Source organism: Sorex araneus, chromosome 1 (assembly GCF_027595985.1).
Source record: "Sorex araneus isolate mSorAra2 chromosome 1, mSorAra2.pri, whole genome shotgun sequence".
In the NCBI taxonomy this organism is placed as follows: domain Eukaryota; kingdom Metazoa; phylum Chordata; class Mammalia; order Eulipotyphla; family Soricidae; genus Sorex; species Sorex araneus.
Window position 1 is genome coordinate 7,199,670 of NC_073302.1, and position 18,705 is coordinate 7,218,374.

At 48.4% G+C, this 18,705-nt stretch overlaps 1 protein-coding gene across 4 annotated transcripts in view; it reads right to left on the bottom strand.

Moving 5' to 3' along the window:
* Positions 1–18,705, bottom strand: part of RABEPK (Rab9 effector protein with kelch motifs) — a 32,636-nt gene that overhangs the window by 12,642 nt on the left and 1,289 nt on the right. For 3 of the 4 annotated variants that reach the window (XM_055136822.1, XM_055136837.1, XM_055136846.1), the window contains 3 exons: positions 14,075–14,133; positions 10,529–10,686; positions 6,305–6,457 (listed from right to left, as the gene is read on the bottom strand). In XM_055136822.1, the coding sequence (XP_054992797.1) occupies positions 6,305–6,457; positions 10,529–10,686; positions 14,075–14,127 (364 nt within the window). In that variant the 5' untranslated portion in view covers positions 14,128–14,133. Of the gene's footprint in view, positions 1–6,304; positions 6,458–10,528; positions 10,687–14,074; positions 14,134–16,098; positions 17,323–18,705 lie in introns of those variants that run through there. The other variant, XM_055136828.1, reaches the window with a different exon arrangement.

The following is an 18,705-nucleotide window of genomic DNA, read 5'->3' on the forward strand; positions in this document are numbered from 1 at the left end:
TGAGGCCAGGGAGCTAGAGAGACAGTACAGCAGTAAGGCTTGTCCATGGCTGACCTGGTTTCAATCCCCAGCACCACATATGATCCCCAAGCTCTGCCAGGAGCTGGCTGGGGCCTTAGCACAGAGCCAATACCAAACAAATCCCCCCAAAACAACCAACACCCCAAAGCAAAAAGAACAAGGCACAACACAGGAGGTGAGCACTCGCCTTGCATGCAGCTGCAGTGGTCAGGACTCTGGTTCAAATTTCCAGCACCATATATGGTCCACTGAGCAATGCCAGGGCGAGGTCCTGAGCACTGAGCCAGGAATAGCCCCTGCGCTCTGCCAGGTGTAGGTGTCCCTCCGTTTGCCAAAAATCAACAAAAATAAATTAATTAATAAATTGAAATAAAAAACCAGAAAAAAATAAAAGAATGAGGCCAGGGAGGGGAGAGAGTTCAATGGGCTGAGCACATACTTGCATGCAGAAGGCCTGGTTTGGTTTGGTTTTGGGCCATTCTGGGTGGTTTCTCAGGGCTTACACTTGGCTCTGTGCTCAGTGATCATTCCTGGCAGGCTCAGGAGACCATATGGGGTGCTGGGGATCCAACCATGGACAGCTTGTGCAAGGCAAAAGCCCTCCCCGCTGGACTATCTCTCCGGCCCCGAAGGCCTGGGTTTGGTCCCCAGAACGCTGGGTTCCCTGAACACCATCAGAGCAACCTCCAGACACAGAGACGGGAGAACCTCTGGGCACAGCTAGGAAAAACACCAGGAAAAAAAAAAAAGGGAAGAAAATGAAAAAAAGAATAAGTCAATTTGTTTTGTAGGGTCTTTCAACATCTTCTCTGTCCTCTGCCTCTTTCACTGACTGACCACTCTGCCATGTGGCCATTCAGAGAAGCCCCAAATCTGCCCAAATTCGTTCCCACGAGATACTGGAAATCAATGTGCCAAATTCCCCAGGACATGTGCTCAGGACATGTGGCTATTAAAAGAAAAGATGATCATGTTATTACTAGGTCGGTGACACTAATAACAGTCCCCACTGACAGTGAGCACTCAGTAATGATCCGTTCCCTGACCTTCCAGATAAGGGGAATTATAGCAGAGACAGATCAAGTCACCTGTTGAAGGTGACATAACTATGTTGAAATTCTAATTGTTTCTGTAATACCTTGGCATTCATGGTTCCCTGAGCAAGAGCTCTGGAGTATCCCTGACCTCCGGGTGAGGCAGAAAACCAAACCAGACCACACTAAACCGAAACAAAAAACTCCAAGGTGCCAAGCAACTCTTTTGTGATATATCTGTGACTTGAACCTGAGCCTAGAGACCAAACTCCTGGCAAACTCAGGGGACCATAAGGACCGTAGAGTTCAGAAGGCGAGGCACTTGCTCTGCATGCTGCTATAGCGCTTGTGACCCTGGTTCAGATTCCCAGCATCACATCTGAATGTGACCCCCCCCAAAAAAAAAAAAACCACACACATATATATATAGGGTCCGGAGAGAGCGTATAAAGATTAAGCTGGGGCTGGAGCAATAGCACAGCAAGTAGGGCGTTTGCCTTGCACTCGGCCAACCCGGGTTCGAATCCCAGCATCCCATATGGTCCCCCGAGCACCACCAGAAGTAATTCCTGAGTGCATGAGCCAGGAGTAACCCCTGTGCATCGCCGGGTGTGACCCCAAAACAAACAAACAAACAAACAAAAAAAAGATTAAGCTGCACAAGGCTGGTACTACAGATTCCACCAAATGACCCCTAGACAGAGCCAGAAATAGCCCTGGTGCACCACTGGGAGTGCCTCCAAACTCAAGCCCCTCAAAAAATAAAAATCTTTCTAGAGAGCAACTGGGTAACATGTATCAAAAGTTTATAATACTTAGACTTTTTATTTCTGGATGCAAATTCTAAAATATCTGATATGCTACCAATGACGTTAGAATAAAGATATTCATAGTTTTGCTGATTAATACAGTAAAAACCTGAACACAAATTATTTTTTATCATCTGACATCAAGTGGACTATAATGCAGAAAATGGAATATTATGCAAGAATTCAAAATGGTGTTAAAAGAGGAAGGTTTTTGGGCTGGAGCGATAGCACAGCAGGTAGGGCGTTTGCCTTGCACATGGCCAATATGGGTTTGATTCCCATATTGTTCCAGCATTCCCATATTGACCCAGCATCCCATATAATCCCAAGAAAACCACGAGGAGTAATTCCTGAGTGCAGAACCAGGAATAACCCCTGTGCATCACCAGGTATAACCCAAAAAGCAAAAACAAAAATAAATAAAAGAGGTAGGGTTTTTTTTTTGGGGGGGGGTTCCGGGCCATACCAAGCAGTGCTCAGGGTTTACTTCTGCCTCTATGCTTAAGGATCACCCCTGGTAGGCTGAGGGGATCATGTGGGGTCTAAGGGGCTGGGAATGGAACCCAGTTCCACCACATACAAGGCAAAGGTCCTACCCACTGAACTGTTGGGGCAGCCTCTTATTTTGTTGTTGTTGTTGTTGTTTTTGGTCTTCTTGGGTCACACCCAGTGATGCTCAGGGATTACTCCTGGCTCTGCACTCAGGAGCTACACTTGATGGTGCTCAAGGGACATATGTAATACTGGGGATCGAACCTGGGTCAGGTGTGTGCAAAGCAAACGCTCTGCCCGCTGAACTATCGCTCCAACCTGCTGCACCTTCTTTTTTTTTTTTCTTTTTTGCTTTTTTTTGGGTCACACCCGGCAATGCACAGGGGTCACTCCTGGCTCTGCACTCAGGAATTACCCCTGGCAGTGCTCAAGGGACCATATGGGATGCTGGGAATCAAACCCGGGTCGGCCGAGTGCAAGGCAAACGCCCTACCTGCTGTGCTATCGCTCCAGCCCCCTGCTGCACCTTCTTAAAATAATTTTTTTCTTTCTTTTCTCTTAAAGTTTTTCATTAAAAAAATTATATTTATTTTAGTTTTAGGGTCATACCTGGTGTTGCTCAGGGATTATTCCTAGCACTGCACTCAGGAATTACTCCTGGCAGTGCTCAAGGGCCCACACGGGATGCCATGGATTGAACCTGGATCATGCTGCCAGACAAATACCCTAATCACTGTACTATTACTCTGGTCCCAAAGTTTTAATTTTTCTCCGTATCCCACAGTGCTCTGGAGCCACTACTGATTCCTTGGGCAGGAGACACACCTGGTAGTGCTCGGGGGGCCAGATGTGAATTTGAATCATTGTCTCAGTTGCAGCCATGTGCAAGGCCAGTGCCTTAACCTAAGTATTATTTTTCTGGTCCCAAGAAAGCATTTAACAGAAGATCACTTCTGCAGTGACTAGGAAATTAAGAGGGAATGGTATGATAGTGTGAAACTGGTCAAACAGTATTATTTTCCGCTTAGAAAAACGCAAAGGAAATAGGAACATTATTAATAGCTTTATCGTTGGAGCTGGAGCAGTAATAGAGCAGGTAGGGCACTTGCCTTGCACGTGGCTGACCTGGGTTTGCTCTCTGGCACCCCATAGGGTCCCCAAGCCCACCAGGAGTGATCCGTGTGCAGAGGCAGGAGTAAACCCTGACACTGCTGAATGAGGCAAAAAAGAACACACACACACACAACAAAAAACCTCGGGGCTGGAGCGATAACACAGCGGGTAGGGCGTTTGCCTTGTACACGGCCGACCTGGGTTCGATTCCCAGCATCCAATATGGCCCCCCAAGCAATGCCAGGAGTCATTCCTGAGTGCAGAGCCAGGAGTAACCCCTGAGCATCGCCAGGTGTAACCCCAAAAAAAAAAAACCCATCAAAAAACCCCAAGAAAACCTCATTGTCACAGGGTGATAGATTGCTTGTGCCCACTCATTGGCACTGTAGCACTGTCCTCCTGTTGTGCATCGATTTGCTGGAGTGGGCACCAGTAACGTCTCCATTGTGAGACTTATTGTTACTGCTTTTGGCACATCGAATACTCCACGAGTAGCTTGCCAGGCTCTGCCGTGCGGGCGGGATTCTCTCAGGAGCTTGCTGAGCTCTCCGAGAGGGACATATGTATCACAACTGTCAACATAAATGTCCTCTACCCAAGCTATATAAGACTATAAATACATTCTAAAAAATAACTGGAAAAGTTGAGTGAGATATGTAAGGCTGTTTGGGGCCAGAGCTATAGTGCAGCGGGTGGGATGCTTGCCTTGCACGCAGCCAACTCCAATTCAATTCCTAAACCACATAAAGTCCCCTGTGTCCTGACAGGAATAAGGGCTAAGGACCTGTGGGGTGTGTTCCCAAAACAAAACAAGGATCTATAAGGCTGTTCACCAAAAGCTTAAATCTACATGTCCAATGTGAATTAATGATAGACCCTCCAAGGGACTGTAGACGCTTTACTTCTTTTTACTTTACTCTCCCCACCCCCATTTTCTTTGCAGCACCGTTATTTACAATAGTGATAAAGGCAGAGTTTCATGCATACAATGTTCCACCACCATACCCTGCACCAGGGCGTCCACTTCCCTCTACCACTACGGGCCTGTTATGCCCCGTCTCCACTCCTTCACCCCATACTGAGTTCAGTTCTATCAACAAGTTCTCAGGCCTTTGACCTTTCATCATTTCCATACTTTTGATTTTGCTATTCCCATATACCTACTTATACAGGAATATTTTTGTTATTCACATGTAATTTTCTTATATCCTATATATCAGAGGTTACTCAGTATCTCTCCTTCTAACTCCACACAGTGTGATACTCTGTAGATCCATCTGTGTAGTGGCAAATTGCATGATATTTTGGCCAGGAGAGGAGGCCCTCTTATATTCTTGAGAATGTGACTGATCCAATTTTATGTGAAATAAAAAATATAAAAAGTCTAGACCATCTAATCCAAATGATTAAAATATTACTAATAGTTAATGGATTTGCAATGCTCACTTTGTCCTTTATATTGCACACTATTCCATATTATCTGAATTTTGGAGCGATAGCACAGTGGGTAGGGCGTTTGCCTTGCACGCGGCCGACCTGGGTTCGATTCCTCCATCCTGGAGAGCCCAGCAAGCTCCCGGGAGGATCCCACCTGCATGGCAGAGCCTGGAAGCTTCCCGTGGCGTATTTGATATACCAAAAACACTGGCACTTTTAAAAAATATCTTTTTTTTAATTTTTGCTTTTGGGGTCACACCTGATGATGCACAGGGGTCACTCCTGGCTCTGCACTCAGGAATTACTCCTGGCAGTAATCAGGGGACCATATGGGATGCTGGGAATCGAACCCAGGTTGGCCGCATACAAGGCAAATGCCCTCCCCACTGTGCTATCGCTCCAGCCCCTAAAAAATATCTTTTATCTTATAACAAATATGTTATATTTACACAGAAAAAAAAAAACCAACACATTTTCTCTGCAGCAACTTCCAGGGAGGCTTGTGGGGACCCTGCCCTTGTGGCAGATGAGCAGTGAGCGTGGTTCCTTGGGCAACACCCTGCGGTGTTGCAGGGCCAGGAACAGCAGCCTCGGTCCTTTGTCCACCGGAAGCTATTGGCAGCCTGCCCGGTCTGCGTTCTGATAACCAGAAACATGTCCAGATATGGACAAATACCCCTTGCGGGGCATAAGTGCTCCCCTCCAAGACCCCGTATTGCAGGGGCCCTGGGTTCCCAGGCTGGCTGTCACCACCTTCTTTGCAACTTTAGGGAAATCACTTTCTCTTCTTGGATCTAGGCTGCCCACTTGCCAAGGCTGTCCCCTGAAATTCCACTGAGCTCTGACTTTTTAAAAAATTTTTTTGGGGAAGCACACCTGACAATTCTCAGGGGTTACTCCTGGCTCTGTACTCAGGAATCACTCTGGTAGTGCTCAGGGGACCATATGGGATGCTGGGGATTGAACCTGGGTTGGCCCCGTGCAAGGCAAACACCCTCCCCGCTGGACTATAGCTCTGGCCCCAGAGTTCTAACTTTTCAAAAGGTGATAACGAGGCCAGAGAGGAAGTCCCAGGGACTGATCACATGCCCTGCATTCATGCAGAATGTGTGGGTCTCCTTCCCCGGCATTACATGGTTCCCTAACCCCAGAGCACAGAGCCATGAGTAGTACTGCTGGGAGTGGCCCCACCTCACCCCAAAATACAAAAACGAAGTCGATAACTGTATGTATTACTAAAAAAGCACAAGCTAAGTTATTTTCAGAATCTGCTTCAAGTCAAAATCATTGCTTTCCATGATGTAAACAAAATTAAAGGGATACACTGGAGTAATCCCAAAGAATTTTGAGTACAGGAATGGGAATTAGATTAATTACGGGGGTCCCTTGGCTACTCACCAGGATTAAGGACTTGCAGGCAATTTCTATTTCCCGACTGGTCAGCACCTCCAAACACCCAGATGTGGCCCGGCGTGCAGGAGGGAATGAAGCTGGCATGTTCATAGCGGGGTAGGAGGCCCTCTGAAGAGGCCAGATCCCACTGGTGCGTTCCTAGAAAACATTTCAGATTGGGGTTTTGACTGCTTGTATGGGTAGAGAGAGGTTCGGAAGCACAAATAAACCATCCTATGCCTTAGCGGGAATTCAGGCCAGGCATATGGGTTAGAGGATGAGCACAAGCTTTTTTTTTTTTTAGCTTTTTTTGGGTCATGCCCAGCAATGCTCAGGGGTTACTCTTGGCTTTGCAGTCAGGAATTCCTCCTGGCAGTGCTTGGGGGACCATATGGGACGCTGGGAATTGAACCCGGTTCGGCCGTGTGCAAGGCAAACACCCTACCCGCTGTGCTATCGCTCCAGCCTTGAGCACAAGCTTTGTATGGAGAGGATCTGGGTTTGATCCCTGCCACCAAATATAAATGAATAAGCAAGTAAGGGGAACATGGCTAACTCCAGAGAAATTCTGGAAACAATGTATCAGGGCAAACCACCAGATCCACAAACCCTCTTCTCGGAAAGGAAATTTTGGAAGATCTACAATACCTTCTTTTCTTGGGGTGCTACATTCAGCAGTGCTCAGGGGCTATTCCTGGAGTTTGGATGTCACTCCTGGTGTCGCCCGGGCAACCACGCCATGTTGGAGATCAAGAAGCCAGGGCTTTCTGCATGCAAAGCATCAACTCAACCCCATCGAGTGACCTCTCTGGTCCCAAACACCTTGGCTTTCTAAACTTTGCTAAATGGATCCAAGAGGTCACCTGACCCCAAATCAGATCCTCCCAAGAATCTGGAATTTAGAGATTTCTAGATAAAGACAGAAGATACCTTGGAGAAGAAAAAAAAAAAGCAAAAAAAGAAAGCCAAAAGTACAGAGAACAAAACATCTACATAAAGCAGCAGATGTTTCAGAAGACAGTAAGGAGTGAAGAAGATTTGATTTTTTTATTTGGGGGTCACACCTAGCAGTGCTCAGAGACCACTTGGTTCCTTGGTTCTGCCTAGGATCAAGCCTAGGACATCTGCATGCAAAGCATGTGCTCCAGCACTTTGAACTGTCTCTCGGACCCTGGGACTCTGTTTTTCTTTCTTGCCAGGGGGCTGCTGGGGGGGGGGAGGATCAGTGGGCACACTCTGCAGTGCTCAGGGATCACTCTGGGCTCTGTGTTCAGTAATCACTCTTGGTTACTGGGAAACTTGGTGCTTGGGGAACCTAATGGGGTGCCAGGGATTGAACCCCTCACGTGTAAGGGAAGTGCCCTACCCCCTGTATTATCTCTCCAACCCCTGGACCCTGTTTGTTTAGGAGATGCAGGGTAGCAAAGATGGCTCAGATGTAGAACACTGTCTTCTAGGCCCCGAGTTCAATCCCCAGCGCCCAAAATATTCATTTTTGTCCCAGTCCATTTCTTTTTCTCATATTAAAGTAAGAGTTGAGAAGAAACACAGAAGCAGAAGCGGAAATAGAAGAGATTTATCTTTATAGTCCTGCCTAAGAGTCCAGGAGTATCCAGGGAAAGTTCCTGATGAAAACAATGTTTAATTGTCAGAATCTCAAAGGGCAACAGTAGCCACATGCCAATGACTGAAAGAGGTTTTCAAGCACTGGGTAGACTAAGTACAAAGCCCTGAGGTCAGAGTTCAGGGTCTGTTCAAGAAAAGGAAGGAGGGTCAGAGAGACAGCAGAGGGGGTAAGGCACCTGGCTTGCATGTGGCTGAACAGTTTGCTGGCACCACACAACCTCCATTAAGACTGTGTAAGGGGCTGGAGCGATAGCACAGCGAGTAGGGCGTTTGCCTTGCACTCGGCCAACCCGGGTTCGATTCCCAGCATCCCATATGGTCCCCTGAGCACTGCTAGGAGTTAATTCCTGAGTGCATGAGCCAGGAGTAACCCTGTGTGACCAAAAAGCAAAAAAAATAAAAGACTCTGTAAGGAGTGACCCCAGAAGAGCAAGGAGTAGCTCCTGAGCACTAGACCAAACAATGCTCCCTCTAAATACATAAATTTATCTTCATTTGTGATAAATGTATGTTTATGTCTATATGGAAACATATGTATATGTTTAATTATTTAGTTTTAGGGTCACACCCAGCAATTCTCGGTGGTTATTCCTAACTGTGCACTCAGGAATCACTGCTGGTGGTGCCAGGGATCAAACCCAGTTGCATGCAAGGCAAGTGCCCTACCCACTGTACTATCTCTCTGGCCCCTTGCTCATTTTATTCTTTTTAATTTAATTTTTTTTGGGTTTTGTTTTTGGACCCTTTCCTGGCAATGCTCAGGGGTTACTCCTGGCAGAGCTCAGGACCAGGTGGGGTGAGGATTGAATCCAGGCCTTATGCAATCAGCTAAGCAGTGTTAAGCACTGTTAAATACTCAGCCCATTAAGTTATGTCTTCAGTCCCTATTTATATATTTTTAAAAATTGCTTATTTAGTGGCCGGAGCTATAGTATAGCAGGTAGGGCATTAACCTTGTACATGGGCGGTCCGGTTTTGATCCCTGGCTTTTTATATGGTCCCTTTAGTCCACCAGGAGTGAACCTGTGATCCTGAGAGTAGAACCAGGAGTAAGCCCTGAGCACTGCCATGTGTGTCCTCAAAACCACACACACACACACACACACACACACACAGACAAGTCATCTGTTTTCAAGCTGGAGACTCAGTATAGCAAGTAGAGTGATAACCTTGAGTGGTCAACCTGGGTTCGATCTCAAGCATCCCACAGGTTCCCTGAGTACCACCACGAGTGAATCCTGAGTGCAGAGCCAGGAGTAACCCCTGAGTATTGCCAGGTATGAGCCACAAACAAAATAAATAGACAAATGAAAAGTTTGTTTATTTTTAATGGGTCACTTCTAATGGTGTTCACGTCACCAGAACCACACCCAGTGCTTGGGGGACCATGCAATGCCAAGGACCCCACTCAGAGCCTCATATATGCCACTCATGAGCCATCTCTGGTCCTCTGATTTATATTTTGAACAGTACTTAATGGCTAGGAATGAAAAATACCCTGTACAGTAGGGTAGACTCAGAAGCAGGGAAACAAAAGGAGACCATAGACAGAGTCTAGTTGAGAGGAGGGAAAATGAAGAGACAGGGGCTGGAATACAGTACAGTAGGTAGGATGCTTGCCTAGAAAATGACCCATGATCCCCGACATTCCACATGGCCCCCCAAAAGCTGCCAAGAGTGATCCCTGAGTGCAATACCAGGAACAAGCCCTGAACACAGATGAGTGTGGCCTTCCCCCATAAAAAAAAAAGAGAGAGAAAATGAAAAAGCAACAAAAGAAGGACAGATATGGATAGACAGATATTTAGGATTTGGCGGTTAACTAGCCCTATTAATCTTTGAAAGAGGAGGTGACAGTGACAGCCGAGGGGACAGCTCGGAGGAGGAGGCAGAGTGATATAGCCCAGCGCGGGAGGGCGCTCGTCTGGCACATAGCTGACCCAAGTTCGATCCCCCACACCACTGAGCACTGCCAGAAGTGACCCTTGAGTACAGAACTAGGAGCGATCCCTGAGCACAGCTGGCTGTGGCCCCCAAAAGCAAAACATAAAATAAAAAATAAACCCTGGGGAAAAAAAAAAAACAAACTCAAAAACCCAAACCCCCAAAACAAAGAAAAAGCGATTTTACATGCAGAACCCTGGGTTCACTTCCTGTTACTGTAAGGTCCCCAGGCGTATCACGGGGAGCTGCTTTTGAGCACCGCTAGGCACGATCCAAAAGCCAAAACAGAAACCGAAAGAAGGAGGGGTTGGAGTCCTCCACATCCCTAGAGCAACTGCTGATGAGTGAACAGGAGAGGTCCATGGTTCCCTCCGGCTCTTTCCTGCAGACAAGGAGGTACAGGTCTGAGGGTCACATTGTGTCAGTCTGTGGAGACTGGGGGGGGGAACTCTCAAAGACGTTCATTTATCTTGGAGGGAAACCCTACAGTGTTCTATACTCGGTTCAGGTCCAAACCCGGGCCCCCGGGCGCTCCAGGCGCGTGTGCTAGCTCTGAGGGCTGCCTCACGGGTCTGGCCCTGGTTTCGGGAATGGTCAGAGCAGCAGCAGCAGCAGCAGCACAGAGTCCTGCTCCCCAGCCCCGGGCCCCCGGGGGCTTACCCAGATCCAGGCTGTGCACCTCTGAGAAGCTCCTGAGCGGGTCTGCTCCCCCAACAATGAAGACCTTCCCTCTCTTGGCATCCCCAACTGCGGGTAAGTATGAGCAGCTGTGGCCAACCCGAGCAGAGGGGCTGTCTCCAGAGGGGCTCAAGGTGTACCTGCCGAGAGGAGGATGCGTTCAGGAGGCCTGAGCAGAGAGAATCAGAGCGGCAGCATGTTTGTCCTAGTCCTAGTGAAATATTCACCTGGAGGCACGGACATTGAACCTGTGGTCAGCAAAGCAGCTTGAGTAATAACAGCCCCTAACCTTTGACTTTTCAGAGCTGTCGTGATCATTTCACGGTAAACCAGTGGGGACTTAGGCACTGGGCGAGTAACCGATGCCATTCTGTAGACTGGGAAGCTGACATCCAGATACATTCATGAGCGTGATCTGTGTAGAAGGCAGCCATGGGTTGGGGCTGGAGAGATAATACGATGGGCTGGGCACTCGCCTGGCAGGCAGGTGACCTGGGTTTGAAACCAGCAATCCATAAGGTCCCCTGAGCACTGTCAAGAGTAATTCCTGAAAGTGCCTCCAGAGAGGGAGGATGGGGGTGGGAGGTCTTGGGGGATGGTGGCTGGGAAACAGGGGACACTGACGGTGGGAAATGTACACTGGTGGAGGGATGAGTGCTGGATCATTGTATGACTGAAATCAAATTATGAACAGTTTTAGTAATGGTCTATCTCATGGATATTCAATTAAAAATTTTTTTTAAGGGGTTGGAGTGATAGTACAGCAGGTAGGGCATTTGCCTTGCATGTGGCCGACCTGGGTTCGATTCCCAGCATCCCATATGGTCCCCTGAGCAGCGCCAGGGGTAATTCTGAGTGTAGAGCCAGAAGTAACCCCTGTGCATCACCGGGTGTGACCCAAATGTGGAGTTCATGCCCAATTCAATCAGCATAATAAATGGCTGAATAAAAATCATTGCTCCTACATTATAAAATAAAAAAGAGTAATTCCTGAGTGCAAAGCCAGGAATAATCCCTGAGCATTGCCTGTAAGGCCCCCAATCAAAAACAAAAGGCAGCTATGGGCAAGGTTTGTGGATTCAGAAGACCTCAGTCAGTCCCAGACTTTATATATAAAAGTCACTTACCCTTTCAGAACTTTAGTTTTCTCATTTGTTAAGTGAAAATAGCAACAGTATTATCTGAAAAGATGAAGTCTTGTGACAAGGCACGGAAGGATTTAGTAAATGGTGCCTATAGCTTTATGGGCAGCGAGTTGAAACCTGCAGCCCCAAAGCTTTCACCATTAGCCAGGAATGCTTCCTTCTCCAGTACTATTTCTCAGAATTTATTGATCTCTCTCTTTCTCTCCTCTCTCTGGGGATTGAACCCAGAGCCCCACACATGCAAGGCAGGAACTCTGCTGCTGACTCAAGCCCTGGCTCAAATGTATCGACCGTAAGAGCCTTTCCAGGTCAAAGAGATAGTGCAGTGGGTAGGGCGCTTATCTTGCAGGTGGTTAACCCAGGTTTGATCCTTGGCAGCGTATATGGTTCCCTGAGCCCCACCAAGAGTGATCCGAAAGTTCAGAGCCAGGAGTAAACCCTGAGCACAATGGTATAAAACCCAAATCCAACAAACGAAAAAAAATAAAGGGTGGGCTGGAGACTACGGTAGCTCAAAGAACTGGAGTGTGTGATGTGCATGCAGGAGGCCTGATACCCCATTGTCTCTCCCCAACCCCAGTGTCACCAAGAATCACCTGGGAGTAAAGAGCTGAGAGTATCCCCTGAGCACTGCCAGATGTGGTCCAACCCCCCTCCCCACCCATTTGAAAAAGAAAGAGAAGTGACTAGGCGGGAGCGTGTGTCTTGCATGCCTGAGACCTATTTTGATGCCCCAACAGAAATAAATCACTGTATCACTGTCATCCCGTTGTTCATCGATGTGCTCGAGCGGGCACCAGTAATGTCTTCATTTGTCCCTGTCATGTGCTAGTGTAGCCCAATGGCATCTGCTCGCTCCAAGAACACGAAGAGCATGTTGTTGTTACTGTTTTTGGCATATCAATATGTCAGGGGATATAAATAATAAAGGGGAGCGTGGTCCAGGAGGAGGGCCCGGCACAGAGTGTCCCTGAGAGGAAATGTAGGTTCAAGGAGGAGGAAGAGAGGCTAGAGAGATGGGACTGCAGGTAAGGCACTTGCCTTGCATATGGCTGCCCTGGGTGTCAACGTCAGCATCAGAGATGGCCCCGAAGCTCCCCCAGGAGTGATTCTGAACTCAGTGCCAGGAGTAAGCCCTGGTCAGAGCCAGGTGTGCCCCCAATCCCACGCCCCAAAAAATTGAGGTTTGAAAAAAAAGTCAAGGGGCTGGAGCAATAGCACAGTGGGTAGGGCGTTTGCCTTGCATGCGGCCGACCCGAGTTCGATTCCCAGCGTCCGATATGGTCCCCTGAGCACTGCCAGGGGTAATTCCTGAGTGCATGAGCCAGGAGTAACCCCTGTGCAATGCCGGGTGTGACCCAAAAAGCAAAAAAAAAAAAAAAAAAAAGAAAAGAAAAGAAAAGAAAAAAGAGTAGAGGAGGGCAACTGCCTTGCATGTGGCCGACCGGGTTCGATCCCTGGCATCCCAGATAGTCTTTGGAGCACTAATCAGGAGTGATTCCTGGGGCTGGAGCAATAGCACAGCAGGTAGGATGTTTGCCTTGCATGCGGCCGACCCGGGTTCAAATCCCAGCATCCCATATGGTCTACTGAGCACCGCCAGGGGTGATTCCTGAGTGCGGAGCCAGGAGTAACCCCTGTGCATCACTGGGTGTGACCCAAAAAAAGCAAAAAAAAAAAAAAAAAAAAGAAGGACCTTCACAGGCTAACCTAGAAGTATAGGTTTCGGTGTCAAGAGTAAAACTTGGGAGCTGACAACCTACTGATAATGTGCAGGAGTGATTCCTGAGTGCAGAGAGCCGTGGGTAATCCCCGAGCACTGTCAGGCCCCAAAATAAAAGCAAAAAAGAGCAGAGGAGGAGGGAGTCAGTTGAGACATCCGCTGGAAGCTCATGCCTGGCCTCCTTCAAGGCCCGAGCACCAGCGACCCCGCGCCGTCACCGGCACCGGCTCCCCCGGCAGTTCCCGCTACACTGCGGCTGTTCACCTCAGCCCTGCAGTACCCACACGGCAGCTGCCGCTGCCCAGTGAAGCTGAGCAAGCAGCCAAGAAAACAGAAAGGTTTAATTCAAACCCAATTCCCTGAAAAATCTTAAAAACGAATCACAGTGCGGGGGAAGACATGGCGTTGGGGATGCCAGATGGCCAACGCCTTCCTCTTCTCGGAAAATGGATTTTAATAAAACCAGCATCTGCTCTGTGATAATTACTGCCCCCACTATCTTTTCTCTGAAGACCTTCTCAGACCGTTGGAGTCTAATGACCTCCGCCGCTCACGGTCTCACCGCTACCCTGCCTCCCCGATGATCAGACATGTTAGTCAACTCCTTAGAACTGAAATGCAAACTCCTGCTTTCCTGTGTCTGAATCCTTCCTTACTAACCATGTTGCTTTCTGGGGCTTGTCTCCAGGCTCCAAGACTGGCAGCTGCTTCATGGTGTCCTATGCATAAGAAAGAGAGGCAAGTCTTTAATCTTTAGGGTTATTTTCAACCTAAAAGAGAACAAAATTAGATCACCCCTACTGAAAACCTTTCCTGTTGAATACTATAAACTACTTTAGGGAATGATTAATTTGATTAAGTATTGCCAATCTTTTTGGAATTGTATATTTGGGGAGGTAAAACCAATATAATTTTCTGGGTTTTTTTTTTGGGGGGGGTGAGGGGGTTTGGACGTATCCAGCAGTACCTAGATTACCAGGGAGTACTGAAGACAGAAACCAGATCAGTTACAAGCAAGGCAAGTACCTTGACCACTGGACTATCTCTCCAGGCTCTAACACAACTTTCTTAGCATACAATTGCATAAATATTTTAACCTAACGTTTTCTGCCTATGATTTTCTTTTTTTGTTTGTTTGTTTTGGGGGTGGGCTGGAGCGATAGCACAGCGTTTGGGCTTTTGCCTTTCACATGGCCGATCCGTGTTTGATTCCTCCGCCCCTCTTGGAGAGCCCGGCAAGCTACTGAGAGTATGGAGGCCCCATGGCAGAGCCTGGCAAGCTACCTGTGCGTATTGGATATGCCAAAAACAGTAACAATAAGTCTCTCAATGAGAGACGTTACTGGTGCCCACTCGAACAAATCGATGAGCAACGGGATGACAGTGACAGTGACAGTTTTGGGGGCTTGCACACAGCTGACCCAGATGCTCAGAGATTACTCCTGGCTCTGCACTGACAAATTATTTCTGGTTCTGCACTTAGGAATTACTTTTAGCAGTGCTTGGGGGACCAGATGGGATACTGGGAATCGAACCAGGGTTGGCCTCGTCCAAGACAAGTGCCCTCTCCATTGTGCTATCTCTCCAGTTCCACTGTCTATGATTTTCATGGAGAGGGGCAACTATACAAATTTATTTCCAAGTGTTATATGATTATATTTATCAAAGGATAACACAATCTTTTTTTGGTGTGTGAAGTGAAATAGTTTTATTTAGGAAACATGAGAGAAGAGAGAATCCCATAAAGAACAGAAATTACACAGCCAAGCTGGGACACGGACAATTCTGGAATGGAATCGAAAGATAACACATTTTAAAGGTTGAGAAAATACTGAACTCGAAGATAAACCCCGGGCATGGAGCCAGCTCAAAGGGCTGCACAGCCACAGGTTCTAGGAGCTACAACACTGGGTGTGACCATGGTGGCCCCCAGTACAGCCCTGCTCCCAAACCAACCACCACCGCAAACCCCGTCCTCCACGTGGTTTTCAAAGCTTCTGGACTCAACTTTCCTAGAATTTCCTGTCCAGAAATTCTAGCTATTTTTGGGAGTTCTTGCTATACCATTTGTTGTTTCTCTGAGAAGGCAAGTATTTACTAGTTTTAGCAGTAAACTCCTAGTCAACCTCCAAAGCCCAGTTCAAATATCCCCTCCTCAATAAAATCTTCTCAAATTATTTCCCATTCCCTCTGACTTTGGGAGGGATTTATTAGGCTACCAACACTGCGGGGATCACCCTGAATGTAACGATCTATTTAAAAAAAAACAAACAAACTCTCAATTCCAAGAGATCTGGGCCTGATTGTGAGAATTTGCCAAAAGGCAAATTTACAGAGAAGTAAATGAAGAAGATAGAATCATGAGAGATGAATGGTTAGATCCAGCGTTCAGTTTGTCACTAACCACTGCTCCTAAGTGCAAAGCTCACTCAGCCAGGTGACCTTCACCTGGAGGGGGGCTTCCACCCTGGCCGGTCCTACACTCCAACCCTCCGCAGCGTGGCAGCCACGGGGGTCAGGAGACAAGGTCGGGCGAACAGGGCTGTTTCCCTTCGATCGATCGGAAGGCCGGCTCGGCGCTCTCCATGCAGCCCGTGCCCACTCCCCTGATGGATGCGCCACCCCCGCCCGTAGTGGAGCCAGACCCCGGGCCCAGGGCTGGGACCCCACCCGCTCCGCGTTACCTGCGGTGGCTCGCCGAGCCCCGGGCCGTGGCTCCGCCCAGAGGGGGCGGGGCCTGCACCTGCGCCTCCCGCAGACCCCGGAAGCGCGCGGCCAACCGCTCACCTTCAGGCTCCCGGGGCGTGGCTTGGCCAACGGGCTGGGCTGGGCTGGGCTGGGGGTTCCCTGGGCTGGGGGTTCCCTGACCCGTGGCGGGCGGGGGAGAGGGTCATTGGCTGGAGCATTTCTTGGGACCCAAACAAGCTCTGCCTCCCCAGAGACAGTCTTTCCCCCGGGGAGGGGGTGGTAAACAAGTCTGGGCGACCTCCTAACGAAATGTCGGGGGATGGGTCACACGGGTGACCCGATTCCTCCAGCAGCTGGGCTACCCTCAAGGGACAAGCTATTTTCAGTACAGAACTGGTTTCTGACGGTGACATCTCTCCCGCAGACTACAGGCCAGGTCAAGTCAAGTTTAAACAGCTGACTCATTCCAGAGTTAAGCACCGGCGCTATATTCAGCAGTCTACTCGGCCAGAGCCCTGGTCTTCTGGCTTTTCCACTCTAACCAGAAAAAGATCCAGCAGAAAGCAATACTAATAAAGTGATCCTGAACTCAAAATTAAAAGAGCTACAGAAGTACAAATAACTAGCAACAATTGTCAAAAGTGCCAGGAATAGGAGCCGGAGAGAGAGTATAGGAGATAAGGTTCCTGCCTTTCCTGCGGCTGCCACGGGGCTCTGGGAACCACATACGGTCCCCCTGAGCACCGCCAAGGGTTACTCCTGAGCAGCTCCAGGTGTAGCCCATACCAAGTCCCCTACCCCCCTGCAAAGTGCAAGAAGCAGAGTGTGGGAGATGGCTTAAGGGGCTGGTGCCAAGACTTGCATGCAGGAGGCCAGGTTTGATCCCAGCACTGCCCCCAGCATCACCCAGCATGGCCCCCACAGCAAAAATAAAAATAAAAATGGCAAAGAATAAAATATTCACCCATCAAGGGATTGCTTTTCTCTGGGCCTCAGAATGCTCTGGACTAAACTGGAGCTGATAAGCTTTCTGAGCATCAAGGTTGGGGCAGGGGGAAGGATATAACAAATTTACTTATTTATTGTGTTGGGGCCACACCTGGCAGTTCTCAGAGCTTAATCCTGGGATTGCCACGCAGGGCTCACTCCTGATGGGGGGGACCATAGGTGGTGCCAGAGAGAGAACCCAGGTTGGGCGCATGCAAGGCAGGCATCTTTTCTGCTAGACTATCTTCCTGGCCTGGAGATAATGAATTTAAAGTGGTGCTCACTGCACAGCTCCAGGGTAGAGCAAGTTCTCTGTGAAGCATCCTGCTATTCCTAGATTCCGTGAACTCTGGACACCAGCACTGAACTGGGCATTATCTCTGGTTGTGGCCAGCTTCCTCCCTAACAACAGATCCCTGTGGCTTGCCTTGAAAATGAAGGTGAGGAGGGGGGTGAAGAGGAGGGAGAAAGAGAGAGAGAGAGAGAGAGAGAGAGAGAGAGAGAGTTCAATGGGCAATGGGCTGAAGGACATGCTTTGCATGTAGGAGGCCTGGGTTCAATCCCTGGCACTGCACGGTCACCTGAGCACTGTAGGAGTGACTCCCAGCTTGAGCACCTGAGCACTGCTAAGTGTCCCAGATATCAAAGAGGGGGAAGGGGGAAAAAAAAAAAAGAAAAGAAAAGGGAAGAAAAAGAAAGGAAAAAAGAAAACAGAGAGGTCACTCAGCTGTATGGATGTTTCAGAGAATACCACATTTAGGAGTGCCAGAGCAGTCTCGTGTACTGGGAAGGAGGAAACTGCTTAGGAAGGAAGCCACAGGAGTGCCTTGAGGACAGAGCTATGCTTGCAAAGCAGAAACACTCAAACATACAAATTACTCCGGTTCACGAGGTTGAAGAGACAGGACAGGGGTTAAGGCGTTTCCTGTGCATGGAGCTAACCCCAGTTTGATCCCTTGGTGCTCAGGGGTTGCTCCTTGAGATACCAAGAAGACCAAGAGGTGCTGGGGATCATACAGGCTCAAACATGCAAAGAATTTTTTTTTTCTACACCCAATTGGTGCTCCAGGGCTACTCATGGCGGCGCTCAGGGGGACCATCAGCATTCCAGCACTGAATTGAGATCTGCCAGGTGCAAGACAAATGCCTTGCCCTCTCCACCCTCTCTCCACTCTCAGTCTTCTGAGCTCTCCCTCTGATCCATTAAAAAAAATTCCTTTATATACTAATTATATTAAGCTTCAGTCCAAGGCGATGAGGTAATTGCTCATTTTTTTCATTTCCATTCAAGGTAGGCACTATTATAATCTCCATACGGGAGCAGAAAAAAAACTAGAGCTCAGAGAGGATAATTTTGTCAGTGAGATTGGAAGTAAGGGTGTGTCATTATTATTATTTTATTTGGGGGGCCCTATATGGCCGTTTTCAGGGCTTACTCCTGCCTCTGTGCTCAGAGATCATCCTTGGGCAGTGCTCAGGGAAACATATGTAGTGCTGCAGATCGAGTCCAGGCAAGGGAAGTTCCTTACCCTCGGCACTGTCTTCCAGACCACATGGAAGAGTCTGAACTTCAGCTTTGTCCGTGTGGTACTGGTACCTACATACTCTTCCTCCAC